Consider the following 24,415-nt stretch of genomic DNA (forward strand, 5'->3'; position numbering starts at 1 on the left):
TAAAAAAGGCGCTGTTATTTGTAGATGGCTCCTAAAGCTTCAATAAACCTGATAAAGCGATTCAAAAAGATACTAAACCGTTTCCCTTACCTGACTGTTGATTTTACTGCAGTAGGAATAAAGATGAATTTTATGTTATTTTCATAAGAAAGTAAGGAAAGTTTAGCCAACAGCAGAAGACTTCTGAGATATTTCAAACGGGTTACTAGAAACTATTGGAACTTTAAGCTGAACAATTACTCATTTGTGAAATGAATCAGGTTTATGTAACATGATCATGTTTTCTGCATAGATAATATGTTGTCTACACTTGTTTTAACCTTTATTTTTTTGTAGAGAAAAATCGAAGTTAGACTGAACAACGTTTTGATATTGGTATTTTATACCCCATTTCATACCAAAAAAAACTTTTTAAAAGAAAAATGATTAGGAAGACAGTTTTCTTGGCCGTCTTAATAATTCGAGCTATTTGCTATACGAATTTACAGTTATACCAACAATCTACAGGAGGATTTTATGACATAAAAGCTATCGAAAATTTTATTGACTTTAATGATACCGTGAGAGCTCCGCGTTAACTTTTCCTTTCCGACATACTTTGAAGGCCCATTCACAATTAAATTTTTGGGATTTTATTTTTATATCTGTATTAAATATTTTAGGATTAAAATTTTTCTTTAACACTCTTGGTTCAACAGAGTTGAATCAGCAGCTCCTTCCCAGGATCTCCTTCCAGTTCTCTGTTCGTTCTTTTTCCAATGTCCATTTATTATTTATTTTTTGCTTGCAGTTTTTCTATCTGGTTAGGGCTCTAACATCTTATGAAAAACTTTTGATTGCCTCGCCCTTAACTAAGTTCAAGTCGACCAAACCTTGATTTCGGCTCGATTAAGTTCCGGACGTTAGCTAACCTCGTTTGTGGATAGTTTTGGTTTTGGCTCATTCCCAATATCCTAGCTTAGTTAAGTACTAGCTTAATTTTGGTTTAGTCAAATCTCATTATGAATGAGTTTTAAGGAATATTACGATTTGCTTGCAAAAATGCGTCACAAATATGAGCCAACAGAGTTCAAGCACAGTTTTAACCCTAAGATATAATGGAGTATCGGCTCTTTTTCTCTTTATTTAGACCCTGCAATTGAAGGTGAAGATTTTATATAGACTCTTTGGTCTGATCAAATGAAAAAAAACAAGTTTTTTTAACTTAAAGTAAGGAGCGACATTAAAACTTTAAACGAAAAGAAATTACTCCGTATATTAAAGGGGCTTTTCCCTCCTCAACACCTGCTCTTTGCGCTAAAGTTTGACTCTTTCTCTCAACTTTACTTTTTAAAACAGTGAAAAACTTTAGCGTAAAGAGTGGGGTGTTGAGGAGGGAAAAGCCCCTTTAATATACGGAGTAAATTTCTTTTCGTTTTAAGTTTTAATGTCGCTCCTCACTTTCAGTTAAAAACTTGTTTTTTTTCATTTAATTTCTGAACGTTATTGGATTAATATATTTTTTGATTTTGGCTGTCCGCACATGAATAATTGAAACGAAATTTCCATATTAATTTTTTTGACTAAATGGCTTTTTCTTAGTTTTGATCGAAATATTTTGAGAAAAAAGGGCAGAGGAGGAGGCCTAGTTACCCTCTAATCTTTTGGTTACTTAAAAAGGCAACTAGAACTTTTAATTTTATACGAACATTTTTGTTTGTAGAAAATATACGTAACTTGTGAATTAGCTTACGTAACGAACTTCTATATTTGTATATTTTAATGTCTTAAATGTTGCAACAAAATGCGATCAATCTATGACTCTTTGATGACTGAATAGATTTCTTTTTATTACGTATATGAGGGGATTTTCCCCCTCGTTAATACCTCACTCTTTACACCAAAGCTTAAATTTTGTCTCAATTCTCTAAGAATGACCCCTAAATCACAAATGCCGTAGAATAAATAGTTGAAATTACTAACAATACTTTAGCGTAAATAGCGAGGTATTTAGGAGGACATGAACCCCACATATGCGTAATAATTTCTGTTCGTTTTAATTTTTAATTCTGCTCCTTGCTTTCAGTCGAAAAAACTTTTCCATGTTTATTTTTAATTGTTTTGTTTTTGTGTTAAATAGTGCTTAAATATCCTGCGCTCCCTTCGTGGAGATTATCTTCTCCCATGACGAATTCCTCCATGGAAAGATTCTCCCACGTAACCCCCTCTCCTCAACTCCAACTCCCAACCAAAAAATCCCCCTGAAAACGTCTGTACACTTCCCAATAACCATTACTATACCTAAATACTGGTCAAATTTTGAAACTTGCAGCCCCTTCCCCTTGAACAGTGAGGGAGTAAGTCGTCCCTACAGACACTGTTATTATGTTTTTTGACTAGGTTGAACAAAATGGATCTCAAAATTTTGATCCGTTGACTTTGGGGAAAAAATGAGCGTGGGAGGGGGCCTAGGTGCCCTCCAATTTTTTAGGTCATTTAAAAAGGGCACTAGAAATTTTAATTTCCGTTAGAATGAGCCCCCTCACGACATTCTAGCACCAATGGGTTGATACGATCACTCCCTGGAAAAAAAAAGAAAACAAAAAAAACACGCACCCGTGATCGGTCTTCTGGCAAAAAACACGAAATTCCACATTCTTGTAGATAGGAGCTTGAAACTTCTAAAGTATGGTTCTCTGATACGCTGAATGTGATAATGTGATTTTTGTTAAGATTCTATGACTTTTAGGGGGTGTTTTCCCCTATTTTCCAAAACAAGGCAAATTTTCTCAGGCTCGTAACTTTTGATGGGAAAATTTAAATTGATTAAACTTGTATATTTGAGATCATCATAAGAATCCGATTCTTTTGATGTATCTATTAGTATCAAAATTCCGTTTTTTAGAGTATCGTTTACTATTGAGCCGGGTTTCTCCTTACTACAGTTCGTTACCACGAACTGTTTGGATAGGAATGCTCAAACAGAGCATAAAGGTAAACATTACATCAGGTTTTATTTTTAATTTGACTACACGCGAGATAGGGCTGTATCTAGAATTTCTGTTTGGGAAGGGGGGCTTACCAAAAAGGTGCTTCCTGGGTATATCACTGATATCAGAAATTAGCTTTAATAGTAACAAACTTGTTCTTCCTATTTAATAATTTTTTTGCCAATAAAGTATATCCTCTTCATTTCAATTAGAACTTGGCCGATTTAACAAACTTTTACTGAAAAGTCGAATGTCTTAATAAATAGTAGCCATCTCAAAATGTTGCAAGAAATTTCCGTCAGTTCAAGGACTCTTGATGAGTGAATAGTTGCTTAAGCAGATTTAAATATCTACACAATTTTCCCCCTTTTAATAGTAAATTTTTAGTTTGAAAGTTAGTGCTTTTTTGAGACCTTATATAGTGTAAAATTTTCTGTGCATGTATGTAAAATTTTTGTTACGTTTTATTTCCCTTTCTCTTGGAGCGCTTTAAATTAAATTTAATTAAATGCCACATATTTGCACGTTCTCTTTTTCTTCTTCTAATTAACCCACTACTTCAGTATTTTAATAACTTCTGAATTATCTTTAAAAAGAAAAACAAAAAATCGTGGTTATACGCACTTCAGTTAAATGCCTCAGTAAAAAAAAAAAAAAAAAAAAAAAAAAAAAAAAAAAAAAAAAAAAAAAAAAAAAAAAAAAAAACCTGTTACTTTCGTCTAGTCAATCCTTTTTACCAGAACATTATATACCTTTCATCTCGATTAGAAACTAGTCAATTTAACGACCTTTAACTAAAAAGCAAGACTGTTAATCAATAGTGTCAATCTTAAATGTTACAACAAAATGCGATCAGTCTATGGCTCCTTGATGACTGAATAGATTTCTTTTTTTTATAATTTAATTTTTTGGCCAAATTTTTGAACCTGTTTTTTTTTATGTTAGGTATTTGGAACCTTAATCTAAGCCAGTGGTTTTAGGTGTGTAGAATTCAAATGTGCAAATATACTTAAATGTCACAGTTTGACACTTATTGACAATTAAGTATAAATTATATATTGTCCTTTTCGCCCATCCGCCTAGGGGTAAATGGAAAGCAGGCTGCATGTGGTTGACGAAGGAGGCTGTCGTAAAGGGGAGATTTAAGGGAAATGGGAACTTCCTGGGACGGTGTAAATAGCAAGGTTTTGAATAGATTTGGATGGAAGAGGAGCGTGCGTAGTTGTGTTGGCCTCAGGCGTCTTAGGGCTGCGGTGAGTTGTTATTAGACGTAGTAGTAGTATTAGTATATATATTCATTGACCCTAATCTGTTTACAACTCATTCTTTACCCTCTCCTATAAAGTTCATGCTTCTTTTAAATACTTCCCTATGACCTCTCTTTATCCCATTCTGTGATGACCTGCTTTTTGGTTGGTTCCTGACAGATTGCAGAAAATTACTCTTTTCGGCAACTTTTCATTTTTGTCCCTAAGCGTGATCAAGCCATCTTGACCTTTCCTTCATTATCAAACAATTCGTGTTAACGAACTGTAGTAAGGAGCGACCCGGCTCAATAGTAACCGAAACTCTAAAAAAAAATTGATACCAATAGTTACATCAAAAGAATCGTATTTTAATGCTGATTTTACATATACAAGTTTCATCAAGTTTAGTCTTACCCTTTAAAGTTACGAGCCTGAGAAAATTTGACCTATTTTAGAAAACAGGGGTAAAGACCCCTTCAAAGTCATAGAATCTTAACGAAAATCACACCATCAGATCAAGCGTATCAGAGAACTCTTCAGCAGAAGTTTCAATCTCCTATCTGCAGAAATGTAGAATTTTGTATTTTTTGCCACAAGAAAGATCATGGATGTGTTTTTTTTTTCCAGGGGTGATCGTGTAGACCCAGGGTCCTACAATTTCGCAAGAGGACTCATTCTAACGGAAAGTAAAAGCTTTAGTGCCCTTTTTAAGTACCCAAGAAAACTGGAGGGCACCTAGGCCTCCTCCCACGCTAATTTTTTCCCGAGGTCACCGTATCAAAATTCTGAGATAGTCGTTTTATTCAGCTAATGTGCAGTAAAGCGTGTAATCCTACAAACATAGGGAAATATCACTAGTTATTTTATTTGCACTATTTTTATTGATATTTGTTAGATAGGCTGGGAAGTAATAATTTTTGTTCGTTTTAAAGTTCAACTTCGCTCTTTACTTTCCTCGGAAAAACCTTTTTTAAATTAATCTTTGCTCATTTTGACCAAGAATTGAAAGTAAAAATAAGTTTAGTTTGGAAAGAAAAATCCAAATATAATGTCATCTTTTTGTAATTTTTATTAAAGAAGAAACAGTTTTTTAATTCTTTGTTTAAAAAAATAAATTTAGTAGCACTTAAGAAAGTAGCTCAAGGGCGATTAGCTTTGACGAAGCAGGTTAACTAGCCCAAACGAACAGGTTTGCATATCTACATGCTTTTGGAAAATTTTGATAGCTTATCAGAAATGTTGCTTTAGGCTAAGGGAGTTATGTGACCTGTCCCTATATAGAAAAGCTAAATGGTATTACAAACTATTTTGTTTTCTTTTCAGAAATTTTGAAAAAAATTAGCTGAATTCTCCTGCAGAACTGTTTTCAATTGTCTTTCTTCCTTTTTGTATGCACAATCATACGTATGAAGAGAAAAATCACAGTGGAATTATCAAGTAAATGTTTCGAACAAGTAAGTATAATAATAAATAATCCTTCTTTAATATACAGCTTTGAGTAGTTCCAGAACCACATGCTTACACTTCTCCAACTACCAATTGTAAAGAGATCGTGGTTAGGGGTTTAATTTCCCATGGGGCAGAAGGGGAAACTGTCCCTTCCAGGCCTTAGTTTTCCCTTAAATCCCAGTTTGCCCCCCCCCCCAACCTGAAATTCAGTTTCTCTAAAAATGCTGTCAAAACTAGCATAAGCCTGCATAATTCAAGCATCCGCTGAAAGAGGTTAGTTTTCTTTAGTGCATCTTTCTATGTCCATTTCATTTGATTTGTGAATATTGGCTCCAGCTTCGACCTCCCCCCTCCACTAGATTTCCACAAAATTATGCCATTTGTTTTTGGTATGGACTTAGTGATCTACTAAGCACGCATCTAATAATCAAATTTGATATATTGGTGTTTTTACCTTAAAAATTAAATAAAAAAACAAGTTTTTTTCAACTAAAAGTAAGGAGCGACATTAAAACTTAAAACGAACAGAAATTACTTCGTATATGAAAGAAGCTGCTTCCTCATCAACGCCCCGCTCTTTACGCTAAAGTCTGACTCTTTCTCTCAACTCTTCTTTTTAAAACAGTAAAAAAACTTTAGTGTAAAGAGCGTAAAGAGAGTAAAAACTTTTCATTTCCGTTAGAATGAGTCCTCTCGTAACATTTTAGGACAACTGGGTCGATACTATCACCCCTGGAAAAACAAAAACAAAAAAACAAAAAACAAAAAACAAACAAACAAAACACGCATCCGTGATTTGCCTTCTGGCAAAAAAATACAAAATTCCATATTTTTGTAGATAGGAGCTTGAAACTTCTACAGTAAAGTTCTCTGATACGCTGAATCTGATGGTGTAATTTTCGTTAAGATTCTATGACTTTTAGGGGGCGTTTCGTCCTATTTTCTAAAATAACGCAAATTTTCTCAGGCCCATAGCTTTTGATGGGTAAGACTAAACTTGATAAAACTTATATATTCAAAATCAGCATTAAATTGCGATTCTTTTGATGTAGCTATTGGTATCAAAATTCCTTTTTTTGCAGTTTTGGTTACTATTGAGCCGGGTCGCTCCTTACTACTACAGTTCGTTACCACGAACTGTTTGATTGCGTAGCTTATTAAGGGTTCTTGGAGGAGGAGCATACGGCATATGTTCTTGCAAACCACCAGTTAAGGGTTGTGGGCCATAGTCATTACAATGCTGATATCGTTTTGTACTTCCAAGCTTATTTACTTAAGAAGAAAATATCCAAATGCTTTTCTACTCAGTTACTGCTACATTATACTCATGGATGGTGGAATTGATAAAAATCAAGTAGATATGAGCAATAGCTTTCAAAGGAGCCATGAAACGCCATTCTAAAAAGTTCTGGTAGGTCACTAGCCCCAGCTTTTCTACTTCAGACACGGCACCATAATTTTCAGACTGTCATAATTTTTTGAAATTTCGTCATTTTTAAGAGCTAAAAAAGTGCTTAAATCTGAATTTCTGGTAGAAGCGATTATTATATTTGTAAAGAGCATAAAAAGGGCATCAAGTGGTATATTCACTTTATACGAAAGCCAGTTATACTGTTTGCTATAAATTTACCGCTTTTACTTTTAAGATTAACCAAAACAATAGTTATCATTCCTGATTCAGTGTCAGATGGCAATTTTTTCTTTACTTTGCAGTTTTTTTACGCGTTTTTCAACTTTTGGTTACTATTGGCTGTGGTTAACTCTTTACTAGTTTGAAGTTACTCCTGCAACCATGATTTTGGACAATCGGTTGATTCAGCCAATAAAAGAGCTTTAATGAGGGTCTTGTCCTTATATGGTACACCAGAAATATTTATTGAAGTGATTAGTGATATGTACGAGAGGTATATTCCTGTGGTTAAGGTAGGAAATGTTATTATTAATGAAGCAGGAATAAGGAATGAAATGGGAAATTAAAATTCTCCTATATTTAGAATATAGAGATGATTTGAGTGTCTTAGATAAAAATATTAATCAAATGAATTATTTTTTTTGTAGTTTTGATAAGTCGGGGTGCAAGAATAGGTTTGAAATATTAATGTTTAAAACTAAGATGTTTAGGATTGAAATTAATGAAGATAACGAGCTGATATTCGGAACGAAAAGTTGGATCAAGGGGATAGCTCCATCTACCTGGGTAGTATTGTTAGTAAGGAGGGTAATTGCAGCGAGAATGCAAAAAAATAGAATAGCTAAAGCCCAAGGTATTTTTCACTGGGGAGAAAGTTTGGAACAATAGGAAGATAAGTCTGCCAGCCGAGATAAGAACAGTGATGACAGTGGCCAGTGAAGCATGGGCGCTTTCAAAGACGGAAGAGGATTCGTTGGATGTTTTCTAGAGGAATTATGTACGGACTTTTTTGGTATTTGGGTCCTGTGTACGGATACTTGACTGACTCTATTTCAAGCAGTAGCCTCTGGGGGAGATGTGGTTCTATCCCACTTTGCTATGAGAGAAAGGTTGAGATGACTAAAACAAGCTTTGCGGATGAAGGATGACAGAATGTCAAAGATCGTCTTTTTCAGCAATTCATCAAGGGTCAAGCTGTTCGACCCTGAATTAGGTGATAAAATAAGGGAAGATTGAAGGGAAATTGTAAATTCTTTGGAGGAGATGGGGAGTCATTGAATGGATCGGAATTGAGGAGGAGCACACACAGCTGTAGTGGCCCCAGGTAGCTCGGTGCTGTATTAAGTTTTTATTAGTAGATAGTAACATTGAGTAAAGCTATTCACCTGCTCAATTTTCGGTTGCCTAGCAACACCTGTTCGTCCTTATTCATTCCTAGTCTGAGTATTTTAGCCTTTGCAGCAGCGTTTTTCAAGACTTAGATAACTTTAGAAAACTAAATGTAAGTTAGAAACGCTAATCTCTTTTGTCATTACGAAGATTTTGCATTCAAGGACGAGGAGCCTTGTAATGTGTCAATTTTCGTTTAAAGGAAGGAAGATGATGATGAGGTGGAACAGAGGCAAGGACTTGGCCCAAAGGACAGGCTTGTTGGAAATATCACAGAGTTGGAGGTCTAAATTTACGTTCAAATGAGAAAACAGCGCAGAATATCATAGATTTTTCATGTTGTTACTGTCTCATTTAATGTGTTTACGAGAGTTGTTTTTTGTGTTTTATGTATTTTTTTTTTATTATAAATAGTTTGAAAAATTCTACTTTAGACCCCTAATAGAATTTTTGAGGAAACTATACATTTTTTATTTGGATTACAGTGCTGTAGACTAGGGCCGTACTGCCAAACGAATTATATGACAAGTTTTTAGGTTGACAGTTTTTAACAAGTTAAAATACTTATATTTATGCAAGACTTATAATTTGACAGTGATTGACGTTATATGACAAGTTTTTAGATTGAGGAAATTTTGTACGAAAAGATGACGTACTAAAATCAGCACAAGTTTCGGGGATGGGGTAGAGCTACAAATCCGACAAGAAGATAATTATCCAAAAACACAAATAGTTGTAGAAATATCTCAGCCTTTAAAGGGGTAAGGGGCCAACTTACCGGGTAGGGTAAAATGTACATTCTGAATCAACGTTTTGTGAGCTCTTGAGTAAAGTAAACATTTATTTGTGACTATGCCACTCCCTCTTTTGCCTCCCCCCCCCCCATAACAAAGGCCAATCACTGATCATTTGAATACTTTAATATTGTACTACATTAATTTTTTTGCCTGTGACTTTTTATGTATATTTGATTGAAATTGACACTATTATGATATCATATTTGTTTAATTAAATTTCTCATTGACCTAATTAAATTTTATTGCATGTTTACCTTACTTTATTTCTCTTTCAGGAATTTCTAAATTGAAAAATTTTTGGGCTTTCTATACAGATTAGTAATTCCAATTTTATAAGAACAAGCAAGACTGAGCAAAAAGGGGTTAATAAGCTAAAGAAAGTACTTACACCATGCAATTTAAAATACAAGCCACATGCATTGCAAACCGGCTCACCATGTGCATTTCTCCTCCATAATGTTGTGACTTGAGTTGAGCAGTTACTACAAGTGAGGCCGTTCCTTCTGCTGATTGGCTAAAAAGCAAGACAGCATGCACGTTAGAAAGCAAGAGACAAATACAATCTGAAATTTGAGATATCCTCCTCGTCATGTATAAAGAACAAACATGACACTTTCACACTTCTAGGATAATTTTAGGGAGGATCTATAGGGCAATAGTGCTTAATCGGGGCAATAGTACTCAATAGGGCTCAATTGTCATAGGGCATTGTCCTATTGCCAATGGGCAATAGTGCTCAATAGGGCTTAATCACGCTTTGAAGCTCTTGAGCTGTATTACCCCCTGGCCGTCCTCCCTCAGAGAACAGCTTAGTGAACAATTTTTTCCAATTATCTCTAAAGGGTAAAATCAACAATGACAACATGCCAGGAAAGATGTAGTTTAATAAATAGCCTCGTTTCAAAAACCAAAGGTTGTAGTTTTTATTTTTATAATTTAACGAGTATTTTGAGCTTTTTGAATTTTTTTTTTATAGAAAAACATATTTTTTTAAACTACATCAGGTTACTGAATAGTCTGGGTTCATTCCAGTATATTTTGAGAATTATATTCAGAGTCTCAGGAAAATAATAAGGCTTGTTTCATTTTACTTTTTTTACTTTTAGAAAAATAATTGAATAATTATTTATATATTTTTAATAATTAAATAATATTTGAAGCCTTGGCTTCAATTATTAAATTTTGGTTCAAGCAAATTATCTTTTATGACAAGATAGAACCAGGATAAGAAAATATAAAGACATACTTTTAATTGTTTTCCGAAAAGAAATCATTTACAATTAGTATCTGTAAAGGCAGAAATATTCGTCATTATTACTATTTGAAGGTTCAGTACGAGGCACATTAAGTCTTAAATTTTATCTAATCTTAAGCCCAGATTTTTTTCACTCCTTAATCTAGCAATACGAATATTGAATCATTCAACTATATTCAAACAAAAACAGAAAGGATGGACATGATGCATATTCACTGGGACCTCAATGGTTTAGTGGTTAGGGAGGGGTCATTTTCTTAGTTCTTGGTTCTTCATAATCACAGTCTGGGAGGGGGCATAGAATCTAGAAACAGTTTCGACTTCTCCTTTTTTCTTTATATCTTTTATCCACTTTTATAAATGTAAGTTGGTATAATGTAAAAACATGCTGCCCATACATTCAGAGAAAAGCCTTCTCCCTGAATCTTCAGCAGTCTCATCAATTGGAAGACTCAAAACCTTCAGGTGCGCTTTTGAGTGTACGCCCTCTAAATGTATGTATGCTTCTAAAGAATTGTCCTTTCGTCCAACCGTCTAAGACTAAAATGAAAACAGGTCGTCCGTGTTAGGGATGGGAGAACGTTATAGAAACAAATTTAAGGGAAATGTCAACTTCCTGGGGAGGTGTTTAAGGAGAGGCTTCCAATAGGCCTCAGGCGGCTTGGTTTTGCGGTGAGTTGTCAGTAGTAGTAGTAGTCTCACAAATGTATGGCCTTTTCTAGACTAAATATCAAAAAAGACTCTTCATTTCTTCATTTATTTTCAATTTCTCATCACAGAATTAGCCTCTCCGACTCAATAATTTAAGGGTTAAAAAAAGCTCTCCATTCCGTTGTGTTCTAACTCATCAAATCCTTAATAGAAGTTTGCTTCACATACTAGTTTATTAAAAATTGGAAATCACTGCTAATACAATACATTCATTCATACTTGTGATGTTTGCTGTTGGATTTCATACATTTCGTAGTAACAAACTGTAGTAGGGAGCGAGCCGGCACAATAGTAACCGAAACTCTAAAAAACGGAATTTTGATACCCATAGATATATCAAAAGAATTGGGTTTTATTGCTGATTTTAAATATACAAGTTTCATCAAGTTTAGTCTCACCCATCGAAAATTACGAGCCAGAGAAAATTTGTCTTATTTTCGAAAAAAAGGGGGAAACACCCCCCTAAAAGAGGGATGTCCCCTCCTCAACGCCCCGCTCTTTAAGATAAAGCTTGACTCTTTGTCACAACTCTACTTTTTAGAACAATAAAAACTTTAGAGTAAGGAGCGGGGCGTATAGGAGGGGACAGCCCCTTTCATATAAAGAATAATTTCTGTTTGCCTTAAGTTTTAATGTCGCTCCTTGGTTTCAGGTAAAAACTTGTTTTTTTTTTATTTAATTTCGTGCTAAAACGAACTAAGGAGTTCATGCTAATTCATTTGGGTCGTTCCTAATAAAAAAAAACCTGTCCTAGTTAGATTTATTTTTACTTCTTTTTTTTTAATTTGCTATCACTATAACCCTGTTTCCTTTTTATTATCAAACCAAATTAAAGGCGAGATCCAAATATTCAGCAAATGTGTTGCTGAATGTGTAGAGATCTAGATTATAAGAATATTTTTGTATAAATATGATATTTTTAATCAGAATAAATTGGTGAGGTCTTTAGATAATGTCAACTGAAACAGCAGTATACAGCTTGACTTTCCCTGTTTAACACAAAAATTCAGCACAAAAAAAAATTCTTCTTGCTTTGTTATTTGTAGAACAATTCATTGAAAAATAATTTCAGGATAAAGACTTTGACCCATCCCCTTTCCATGATTAAAGTAATTATTTTTTAGCAATATTTTAAGCACTAGCTTCATGGAAGCTAGTGCCCTCTGTAGCATTAATGAAAACGAATTGACACTGCTATTTACATTATCTACATTTGCTTGTGGAAATTTTAAAGAGTGAACAAACCATAGACGAATTCAGTGTCACTAGATGATTGTTTTGGGTTAGTTCCCACAATCCACATATCGTCGACACCATCAGTGTTTGTGAAGCATTTTGAATTAAATTTTACTCCTTACGGCAAGTGAGAAGAATTGGTGAATTTTTACCTAAAGAAAGATATTTTTTAGGTTTTGCACCTAAAAAAAATCATTTTGATCTAATTCAGAGAAAATAGGAAACTTCAGAGAGTTATACATTCAACAATTTAGCGTTGTAAGATAAAGATTAAGAACAACTAGCAACACTGGCACTGTACTATCTGATGACCTAACTAATATAATAGAAAATTTCAAAGAAAATTGGATATTTAATGAAATTAATCTACTTATTTTAAGAATAAAGCCAAAACAGGGGCGGATCCTGAGCAAAATCTTGGGGGACCAATGTGACGAGGACACCAATAAGCAAATTAGGGGTTCTTATGTGACAAGGGTGCAAATAATTGACAAATTTTATTTTTTTAAAGAGCGAAAAACAGAAAAAACAAGTAAAGAAGGTGCCAGAAAAAATCTTAGCGGGGTGCCCCTCGATCACTTTTTTTTATTTTCCAGAAAATAGTTTAAACACAAACCGATCTATAGAAATGGTTAGCTTCGGAAAATCTCGGTAGGCTCGTTGATTCTAAGCTTTTGGGCCTATTGATAAAAAAAAAATCCTGAGATTTCAACCTCCCCCTGCATTTTAAAATACTTGAAAATACAAGCATGGAGTAAGACTAAGCAGAAGAGGGAATAATTTGCTGAAAGCTAGACGACATTGATGACGTTTTTACACAAGTGCCAGTTTTCATTCTTGTAAGTTTCCCATACCCTTTGGTCTAAGTATTGTGGTCAAAACGGTAGAACTGATTACTAAACCCTATTTCGAATTGTAGCTTTACCGGGAAACTGAAGTTCTTTTTGACAGTTATACAGTCAAGGAAGCCAAACCAATAGTTGAAATTGACCGTGGAAGTGATATTCGGTTATCATCAGAAGGAAAAAACAAGGAGTCTTATATTGAATTAATTTGATTACTTCTCTCTGATTTTATTTCTTCACTTCCTTTACAAAGGGTTCCAGCACCAGAGAAAAACACAGGCATCCAAACATGCAGACATAATAGAATGTGTAATTTCTTTCTGAAGGAATTTATTACACCTACTACTTCCCTTTAAGATGTCAATGCTCCGAACTTTTATCGCAGCCCCTGCCCCTTAAAGTATAAATATTTATGTTTCTAAAGCCCCTTCCTGCAAAAACAAAAAAAAATGAGACAAAAAAGGGTGTTCACTTATTTTTCAGCATTCATTTCTTCTTACATAACCAACGAGAGGAACAAAAGTCGGTATAAGCTTAAAGTACGTTTCTTAAAGATGTTTTTTTTTTCTTTTTTTAAATAAGCCCTTCCAAAGCTTTACTATTAGATTGTGAATTGTGAAGGGTCATATCCTCACTTTGATCTCCAGAGATATTGACGTGTTTTTCAGTGATTTAAAAATGTTTTCAGACTTCTTCCTATAGAAATTTTTGTAAAAATATCAATCATCATGATAAGAAATCAGGCCAAAAGCATTTTTACAGATTAAGCGTCCAAGTTAAAAAACATACCACTATAGAATTGATCGGAGGTCGTTTACTGGATGATTGATTTCTCGGCAGTGGTCTGTTTACTCCATTGACTTTGTTGTAGAGGCCACAGGCGTTGCAGAGATAATGACCAGATACATCCTTGCGCCAGAGACTGGTGGATATGTTGCCACAATTCACACATTCTTTTCCTTCTAGGCTGTTCTGACTTTCTAATAAAATGAAAATTTTATTTTCTGGGGGGTATTAAAGAACGTGCTTTTTGACAAAACATGACAGATTAACACAATGCCAGACAAATGAGGTGGAAGACATTTTTTGGTAGGAGGGGATTCAACTCCTTCATTAAAAAATGAAAATAAATTTTTGCTGTCACTTCTGTATTTTTATATGATTAATTCGTTTCATTTTACTCTTTCTCTATACTTTTGCACTTACCTTTGCCTATTTCACTACCAAGATATTAATGTTGCTGTTAGCATTTTTTATTCAATATGAAAATATCGTTTTCACTAGAGATTTGTTCTCAACCTTTCAATAGTTTTTTGGTGTTTCAAAATAAGTCACAACCCTTTTGACTTATTAGAAAGAATGTTGTAGATAACATTGATTGTGCCCTACCACCTCTTTTGTTTAATCTGCAGTCCTGAGGTTTTACTTTCAGTTAGTTTAGGTTCTCTATTGTTTTATATACTTGAAGGTAGAAACCCATTTGATGCTGGGCTAAAATTTGTGTGACCAATTTTTCTTCCTTTTTTTGTCACCAGACATAGTTTGAAAGAACTCTGCAAAATAAAACTTCACTCAATTCATAGGAGGGTGGGTCTCCCCCTTGGTGGATGGAAGCGTCATATAAATAAGACTGTTGAAAATCAAACAGTGCCAAGTCAAAAGGATGATTACTTACCATCGCCTAGATACCTCATTGACTGTCCATCACAACTTCCTGGACTTTCTTGGTACCAGACTGCTGAGCTGTCTTGAATATATTGACACTGCTCTGGATATTGACTTAAAGAGTTTAGACTGGAGTACTCGGCAATGTTTGACGCTCCTTGAAGATGAAAGAATCAATCAAATAAAAAATTATTATCTATTCTATGTTTAAATACCTTACATAATAATTAAGATAAACTTCTATGGTTGTAACTGAAGTTTTAATACACATTCCGTACTGGTACAGACTCAGGCCGTGGGAGTTCTACATTGAACATGGTGTCTAAGCGCCTGATGAATTTGTGATTTCATGTTTCAGCCGAAGACTGGAGTACTTGGCAATGTTGATGTTCTTTGAAGCCAAGATGGGTAATAGTTAAAAATTGATTGATTTTGCAGTGTTTAAATACTTTAAATTGTTATTAAGATTACTTTTACGTTTCTAACTAAAATTTACACGTATTCAGTACTGCCACAGACTCGGTCCGTGGCACAGCTATATCTGCAATAATGCCGAACTCAATTACACATCATCAAAAATGGGAACGTTGAATGCTCCTGAAATGTAAACGAAGCAAATAATAAAAATTATTAATTATACTATGTCTGAAGATCGTAAGTAGTGATTAAGATTTACATCTCCATTTTTACTGAAGTTTTGCCACAAACTCAGCGCTTCCATTGATCAGTCTGTGATAGCACTGCATCTTGTAAGATGCCTAACAGACAAGCCAATGTCATATTACCATTAAAACTAGAATACTCGATAATTTTTGACCTTCCTAGACGATCAGATAAGTGAATAAATAAGAATTAGTTTACTATGCACTATCTAAAGATCGTAACTACTAATTATGATGCTCGTCAATGTTTTCGATATGAGACTCGGCGCTTCCATTGACTCAGTCTATAGCAGCGCTACTTCTGGTTCCTGTCAAATATTGAAGAATTCAATATGTTCAATAATCGGTGAATATGTAATAAGCAAATAAATAAATATCACTGTATCACTAAAGTTCTATAGATTTCAAATAAATTTTGATCAAGAATTTTTCAATATTTTTATTCTAACATTGTCTTTGTTCCTCTTCATTCATCACATTAGTGGTTAGTCTTTTAGGACAAAATTCTATTGTATGATTTGCTTGAAAAGCTTCAAATCTTAAGCTTGTCCAACTCAGTTTTCGGAACTTTTGATTATTAATTAAATCCGTAATTTTTTCACACATTTTTACAGTTTAAAAATCAGAGCGTCTATGCTTTTTGTTGCAATTAATTATGCTGAAGTATGAAACGTCAATTTTTTAAGACAGAAATTTTTTTTACTTTCTGCTTATCAACTAGTGCATCGAAAGATGTTACTTAAAAAATAGAAAAGGTTAGCTTTTTTCTATTACCATCTCAACTATCTTCTGTTCCTTTCATGGATTTTCTCTCACATTGCTCAAATTAATTTATGATACTAAGCTAAATGATATTCATTTCAGTGAACAAAGAATTCAAGAAATGGGATAATAAGATATAATAGATGTTTAAATATAGAGAAACAAACCACTTAATTATTTATTTAATTCTTTTCAAAAAGTCTTTTCAAAGTTTGCAGGACTATTTGTCCAGTGGTGCTGGGCTGAGATATATTTTGTCTGAAATTTGTTGGAAATTAAGCGTTAATGAAAAGAAGAAGGAGATGAAAGGCTAAATTAAGCTTTAAAAATTCTTACAAGCGAACGAAACGGGAATAACAAAGACTATGGGATTTCTTCTCTATTTATTAGATAATGTTTTGCTGTGTTTTAATGTGTGCTTAATTTTCAAGGACTTTTTTCCGTTTTCAATTTACACTTCTTAAATTTATCATACATTAATAATTAAAACGATGTAATTTATATGGTAATTTTTTTCATTTTATTTTAGTTTGCAGGCATTTTTTACTGTTACTGCTTTTCTTTTTTCTTTCTTGTTGTATTTTTCTGATTGCAAGTTAAAAATGCTAATTTGGGACATCTTGCTTCTTAATAAATATTTTCAAAATAAATATCTTACCTTATTTTATTTCAATAGAACTTCAAGAAATAATTGGTATTGCTTATAGCAATGGATTTAGTTTTCATTGAGATGTTAATAACCATCCAGTACACACGGGGTTTTAATGCTTTGTAATCCCCCTTTACTTTTCAATGAATAAATTGTATTTTCAATGAAACCTAGGCGGGAAATCGTGAAATTTAACTTAATCTTTTCTGGAACAAAAAGATTTTGGCGGTCCAAATACACCCAATTTATAACATAAGGAAAATTTCAAATACCCTTTCCCCTTATTTCACTGGCGCTTCTCTTTGCCGCAACCTTAAATGACGGATGTGAATATAAAATACGATTAAATCTCCGCTACGAATTTTCGAGTCCTAAATCCTAAGTTTAAATGTTATTCTAACTTACTGATTAGGTGTCTTGTACATATTTAAGTATGAAAAGAGAACATATAATTGTTTTTCTTTTTCAACGAAATATTTATTTTAATTTATGCCAGTCCAAAAATGACGTTAGACTTTATGCAGTTACGCTACCTTAGTTTTAATGCTCTATTTCAAATTAATGTAAATAACGAAGTTTCTAAGGTAATATGCTTAAAAAAAATCTTAACTTATGACAAACTATTTTAATACTGAGCCAATAAAATGTTGTTGAAAGTAAGTGAACTTTGAGAACAACTTTAACTCGCGTTGCGAGAAATCAACTTACAGTAGTAAATATAGATGATGCTCAAGTCTAGAAAAGTAGGAAAGGTTGAGTAGTCAATTCCCAAAATTTCCATTTTAGTTGGTGCTTTCAGAAAGAATGAAATAACGTTGAATGATAGATCAAAAACTTAAGTGAAACTTAATTAAAATCGAGTAAATTAGTTTTACTTGTTGCTCTTTATTTTTGATTGCTCTCATTATGATTGCTCTTATTTTAGGAGTTTTATTTCAGGACAAGGAAACACTACCTTATGGAAGCATAATCCTTTCGTTTTCTTTTTGGAAACAAAACCCTATTATTTTTTTTCATTTTACTACTACTAACAACTCACTGCAGCACCAAGCCACCTGAGGTCAACACAGCTACGCAGGCTCCTCCTCCATCCCAATCTATTCAATGCCTCCCTCTTTACAACCTCCCAAGAAGTTACCATTTCCTTTAAGTCTTTCTTTATGACATCCTCCAATCCCAGACGAGAATGACCTGCTTTACACTTAGCCCTAGATGGTTGGCCAAAAAGGACACTCTTCGGCAATCTGCCATCCTTCATCAGCAGAACATGCTCTAACCATCCCAATCTTTCTTTCATTACTGCCCTAGAAAGCGGGATTGAACCACACTTTTTGTGCAGCGTACTGTTTGAAATATGATCAGTCAGCCGGGTATTCAGAACAATGCGTAGGCAATTTCTCTGGAAAACATCTAGTAAATCTTCATCCGCTTTTCGGAGCGCCCATTCTTAAGAGTCATATTTGACCACTGTCGTCACTGTACCTTCCAATATTCTAATCTTGGTTTGCAGACTTATCTTCCTATTCTTCGAAAAAATTTTTAACTGTGAAAAAACACCTTGAGCCTCAGCAATTCCACTTTTAACATCTTCACTGCTCCCACCGTCCTTACTAATAATATTAACAAGGTAAATGAAGCTGCCCACCTGATCAATCATTTCGTTACCCAACCTCACCTTTTCATCTTCACTTATTCTTAGCCTTAGTGACTTAATCTTCTTAGCATTAATTTTCAAACCTATTCTAGCACCCTGAACCCGCAAAACCTCTATAAGCTTATTTATTTTGCTGATACTTTTATCAAGGATGCTGAAATCATCAGCATAATCTAAGTCCAGGAGAGTTTTTCCTCCCCATTTGATTCCGTCGTCTAGTTTCGTTTTTATTTCATTAAAAGTGGTTCTGTGTTTTTCTTTTTTTTTTTTTTTTGTTTAAGTTAAGTAATTTCTCTTGTCTGTAAATTTTTTGCTTCCCGTTAATAAAAGCTTCTGGATTTGAAAATAGAAAGGTAGTTCGGTGTATATATAGTTTTGTAGTATGTATGACTGTCTATATGTAATTTTGGGTATTATCTGTTCATTAGGGAGGAGGGGTGTCAAGCAAAGCTAGGCATTCTTATAAATTACATAATTAAGTTTCTTTGGATGTATCTAATTTCATAGTCTTTTATGATGAAGCGTTGAATCACTAGATGTTTAGTGTTTCATCAAACATTCTTTATAACAATTTTTGTTTTATGTACATTCAAATATAGTATTTATATTAATAAACTTTAACATAATTTAGGAAAATTCATTGAAAATAGATTTCACTACTTTTTGTTTTTCCTTGAATGGCATTCTCAAGTTCAAATACAAATTAGGATTTGAACCAGATTCTTTTGATCTTTCATATACTTTTTCATTAAGCTCGGAAATTTTGAGTGGCTTTGCCCTTTTTCCCTCCATCCAGTTGCCCTTGCACCATCTTATTTGCCATTATGATACATAAATTGTGTACAACTCCAAGGATCACTTTCTTTTTTTGAGAGCCTTAGTGTTTTATATTAATTCTTATAAACTAATTTTAGCGAAACGCTGTTTTTGAAGAAGATATCGAAAATTATCGGTGAAATAATTTTCAGCTTTTGAAAATCATGAGAATAAAGTCAATATTTACTATAAGGGGTTTTGAGCCGTTTTGTCTTGTATATTAAGTAAAAAAGGAAAAATAAAGCATTCTTTATAAATAAAATATTAGGTTTATTTCTAAGGAATATGCCGCATGCCTGTAAATTATATATAATCCGAAGCCTACTTGCGACTATTTCAGTATGTGTGTTAGTTTTGCTCTCTGTTATGGCCCTATTTATTGTTTTACCTTTTACGTCAACATCCAAATAATGATGTCCAATAGGATTTCTTCCATAAGTACCGAATGGCGGTAAGTGAGTGTCCAAAGCTGCGGAAGACCATGCTTCTTCTACTATTTTAGAACCCGCAGCTGATGAAAGCGTGGTATAGTTTGATGCTGAGTCAAAACTTCCAGATGGGGCAGGTAACCCCTGCAAAATAGGTATGTTTCTGTGAGTTGCTGTATATTTCAAAGGGTGGATAAAACTGATGAAAATTAAAATTTTTGTTCCCCCAAAATCAACAATTAATTCCATGTAGATTAATCCAGTATAACCATAAAGCTGATTGTAGGAGCTTAAATAAACCTTTTACTTTGTTAAGGCTAAAGACAGAGAATATAGCTTTGGAGGAAAGATAAAAAATATAATCTTACGACAGGAAGTAAGAGAAATATATTTACACATAATCTTTTTTTATTTTTTATATTTGTACCTTGTCAGTTTTTTCTTCGCTTTAACGTGACAAGAAACGAAGAACAAAAAAAAGAAAATAAAAAGACAAAATCAAATAGAGTTATTTTCAGCCAGTGAATAAAATGAAAAGACAAACTTGATATTTCAGGAAGGTCTTTCGCTAAGCCATCCTCAGTGAACAAAAAATAGAACGTTTTTTTGTTAGGAAGCTGTAATGAAAAAAATATGAGTGAACAAAAAACAAATCCCTAATTAGACCCAAAACCCCCCAAAAAACTATTTCATTCAAAAACTTATAATGGGCATGAGTTTTTCCCCCGGAGATTGATGCAGCATGTTCACTGAATTGCTTTATATTAAGACGCCTAATTGATCATTTTTTTTAATGAGAAGGAATGTAAGTTAAATCTCTTTACTTCAATGTTTTGCTTGTTTCTTTGACTGTTGGATTTTTAACACAAAACTAAATTTTAGCAAGTTAAAGATACAGTTAATTTTAGCTTGTTTTCAGCTTTGGCAGTTCTACTGGGTACCAATGTACTACATGTGGCGCTAGTACTTTTAAACTTATAACATACCAGTGTTGAAGTGTCAAAAGTTGAAGTCCTCTGTTTTCTGTTTTTGGGTATACTTTTGGAAAATTGTAAGTAACTAGAGCAGTCTCATTAAGGGACTATATATATATATATATATATATATATATATATATATATATATATATATATATATATATATATATATATATATATATATATATATATATATATATATATATATATATATATATATATATATATATATATATATATATATAATTCATTAACCTTAAAGGGAGCAAGACAGTTCAAACTATTCCACGATTAGTTATACCATTTAAACAGAGTGATTAAGTGATATAACATAAAGTAAGAAAACGATAAAAAATGGGGGTTTTAAAGGACAAACGAAAATATTGAAGACAAAAAAGAAAGCAAATATTTCGAGAGAACAACTGCCTCTCTTCTTCAGAGCGAACAAAACAAGATGATCAAGGAAAAAACAAAACCGAAAAACAAATGCGGAAAATACATCGAAACCAATGAAAAAAACATCAGAAATTAAAAAAAATATTAAATAAAACTTTTAATTAAGAGAAATTTGTTAATGAAGTCCGAAAAGACCTTTCTTATCTGAAAGGAAAAGATGAAATCACAGATCAATTGTATAAAAGATTTTACCCACGTGGGTGCACCCCTCCTCGTTTTTATGGTCTTCCTAAAATTCATAAGCCTGGTAATCCACTTCGACCCATTGTTTCCTCATTTAATTCTCCTAAAGCAAAAATAGGGAAATTCTTATTAGTTGTATTTCGCCCACTGATTCAGGCTCAAAAATCCTATATTAAAAATTCCGCCCACTTTGTTTCCAAGTTAAAGCAAGTTTCGGTTAAACCAAATACAAGAATGGGCAGTCTTGAGGCGGATTTAACGTATACCATTGTGATCCTAAAAAATCCTAAAGGATTTTGGAGCATAAACTCAGTTCTAACCAGTCCATATCAGAAAAATCTACACTTTCGAATCAGACACTTTTTTCACTTATAGCCCTTTGGAACCGAACTTCTTTTTTCTTCCATTAAAGAGGCATTTTTTATAGAAAGAAATAAGGGCTTTCAATGGGTGTCCCCTTTCACCAATGGAAGCTGATATCTTCACGGAAAACCTTGAAGAAACGGTATATTTTGCAAAGTTTTTGTAAACCGGAATTTTGGGCTTGTTTTAAGGATGATATTGTTTATTTTGGAAGTATGGTAACGAATCTCTGGAGTCATTCGTTCACTTGCTTAATTCCTTGGATCTAAAACTTAAATTTATTCAGAATTAGAGATTGACAGGCGTGTTCTTTTCTTAGATGTCCTGGTTCACCGAAATGATTCATGCTTCGAGTTTGGAGTCTATAGCAAACCCACACATAGTGACCGTTACTTAAATTATTCCTCCAATCATTCTCCTCCTGTGAAAAGAGGAGTGGTCACTTATCTAGTTGACAGAGCTTTGCAAGTTTGTTCTCCACGTTCCCTCGATTCAGAGCTTGACCACCTTAGAGATATTTTATTTGGGAAGGGTTATTCAATTAGTTGAATAATCTCTGTAATTGCAAAACGTATTAAAAAATTATCAGAAAGTGGCCCAATGAAAAATAAAACGGAAAATTCAGTTTGTCTTGGTGTTTTGTACGTAAAAAGGGTTTTAGACCACATTTCCAAAAATCAAAGGAAAAATAATATTTTCACTTGCTATAGACCCGAAAAAACTATCAGTTCCCAAATCTACCAAGGTAAAGACCCTATCCCGATAGATGAAAACTCCACTGTCTACAGAATTCCTTGCTCTGTGGTCTTTAGTAAATCGGAAGAACTGATCAAAGACTTAATACCAACATTTAGGTCTAGCTTTGAACAGAGATCGAGGTGATTTAAGAATTAATGAGTCGTATTTCGGTTTTCTCAAAAGAGAAGCCGATACTTTAGTAATCCCTGAAATAAACGTTAAACCCCATTACCCAATCACATAATCAAATAAGTCATCAGCCCCTTAGATCTCAAAGAGTATCCGCAAGAAATGCAATGGTTAAAATCAGAAATCAGATGTTACTTCTCCAATTGATTCATTTGCTGCTTTCTTTGTTTGAGTGAATGAATTTTTCTTTTATTTCTCAGTTGTTCGATAGTATGCGTCGATGGCAGTTCATATTTGTTTGAATTTTGTGCAAATCGTGGATATTGGTGAATAGCCTACTTTAATGCTGCTAGGTATTTGATTTTAATTTTTGGTCTTTTATTGAGTTTTATCTAATTTTTTGGTGGTACTTTCATTGGTTTTGTAGTATTTCCGCGCTTGTTTTTTGGTTTTTGTTTTTTCATTGATCATATTATTTTGTTTGCGCTGAAGAAGAGAGGTGGTTGTTCTCACGAAATATTAGCTTTCTGTATTTCCTTCAGTATTTTGAGTTGCCCTTTAAAAACCCCATTTTTAATTGTTTTCATTCTTTATACTATGGCAGGCCATTGTGGTTTAAATTAGCTTTCTGTATTTCCTTCAGTATTTTGAGTTGCCCTTTAAAAACCCCATTTTTAATTGTTTTCATTCTTTATGCTATGGCAGGCCATTGTGGTTTAAGAGATTATCTTTTTCAAGTGATATAGAAGCAAAAACATTCACAGAGGGGATAAGAGGAAATGCTACTCCCTCCTAAGTATGTTCATTCAGTCTGTGAAAATTTGTTAATCTTCAAAATTGCAGCACAAAGATTTTAGCTCAATTGTCACTCTCTACTATTAACTTGGCCTCTCACTATCGTTGTACCAGAAAAAAAATTAAATAAATAAAACAAAAAACAGGTTGTCAACTATCAAGCCCTAAATGGGCCTTCTTAGTGGTATCAGGCAATATGGCAGAAGATGAGCTCGAGAAAGCCTGTATTTCACAGAATTGACAACTGTGGGATGAAATTCCAAGAGCTAAATATGCCACAATGGATCTTGATTCTCAGCTTTGAGCCAAGCTTTTGCATTGTGAGACAAGTATGAGCTAGAGATACTTCTATAATTTGGCTAATACCTGAGATTCGTGCTTAGAGCGAGGAGGACTCCCAATATTTAAGATAATTTCACTTTGGAGGGAGATACTCTTGTATTTACTTTTATATTGTTTGAAGTGGGAGGGGGTCCTTAGGAAATTCTTGGAAAGACTAATCCCATTGCTGTTTCTATTTCTGTATGCATGAAGACATCAGTTCATACACTCCGTACTCTCCAAACAATTTCAAAACATGGAGACAATTTTATTGAATTCAAACGTTTTTAACTTTTAGCGCACAGATGCTGTTAAATTTTTCCGCCTTAGAATCTTTACAAGTTCAAAATGACACGCTCCGGGGGGAGGGGGAAAGATTAAGGGAGTTACATGTCACCCAACCCCTTCCTCATGCCTTTTAATTGACATCACTGATCTTGTCCTAGAAATTTTCATTAACAGTGATCTCGTGAAGTGGCATCCTTTTCAAACAGTTCGTGGGAACGAA

The 24,415-nt window shown here is 33.6% G+C and overlaps 1 protein-coding gene and 1 long non-coding RNA gene across 6 annotated transcripts in view; one reads left to right on the top strand and one right to left on the bottom strand.

Annotated features, from left to right (window-relative positions):
• The window catches only part of LOC136030916 (uncharacterized), a 145,656-nt gene extending 136,763 nt beyond the window's left edge, over nucleotides 1-8,893 (top strand). For both annotated transcript variants that reach the window (XR_010618391.1, XR_010618390.1), the window contains 2 exons: nucleotides 5,540-5,670; nucleotides 8,616-8,893. This is a non-coding gene — a long non-coding RNA (uncharacterized LOC136030916). The remainder of the gene's footprint in view (nucleotides 1-5,539; nucleotides 5,671-8,615) is intronic.
• LOC136030913 (transcription factor GATA-4-like) overlaps nucleotides 1-24,415 on the bottom strand; it is an 88,834-nt gene that overhangs the window by 50,427 nt on the left and 13,992 nt on the right. For all 4 annotated transcript variants that reach the window (XM_065710015.1, XM_065710017.1, XM_065710016.1 and 1 more), the window contains exons 3-6: nucleotides 19,906-20,089; nucleotides 14,985-15,131; nucleotides 14,099-14,289; nucleotides 9,651-9,776 (exon numbers count right to left, since the gene is read on the bottom strand). In XM_065710015.1, coding sequence (XP_065566087.1) covers nucleotides 9,651-9,776; nucleotides 14,099-14,289; nucleotides 14,985-15,131; nucleotides 19,906-20,089 — 648 coding nt within the window. The remainder of the gene's footprint in view (nucleotides 1-9,650; nucleotides 9,777-14,098; nucleotides 14,290-14,984; nucleotides 15,132-19,905; nucleotides 20,090-24,415) is intronic.

Source organism: Artemia franciscana, chromosome 9 (genome assembly GCF_032884065.1).
Source record: "Artemia franciscana chromosome 9, ASM3288406v1, whole genome shotgun sequence".
NCBI lineage: Eukaryota > Metazoa > Arthropoda > Branchiopoda > Anostraca > Artemiidae > Artemia > Artemia franciscana.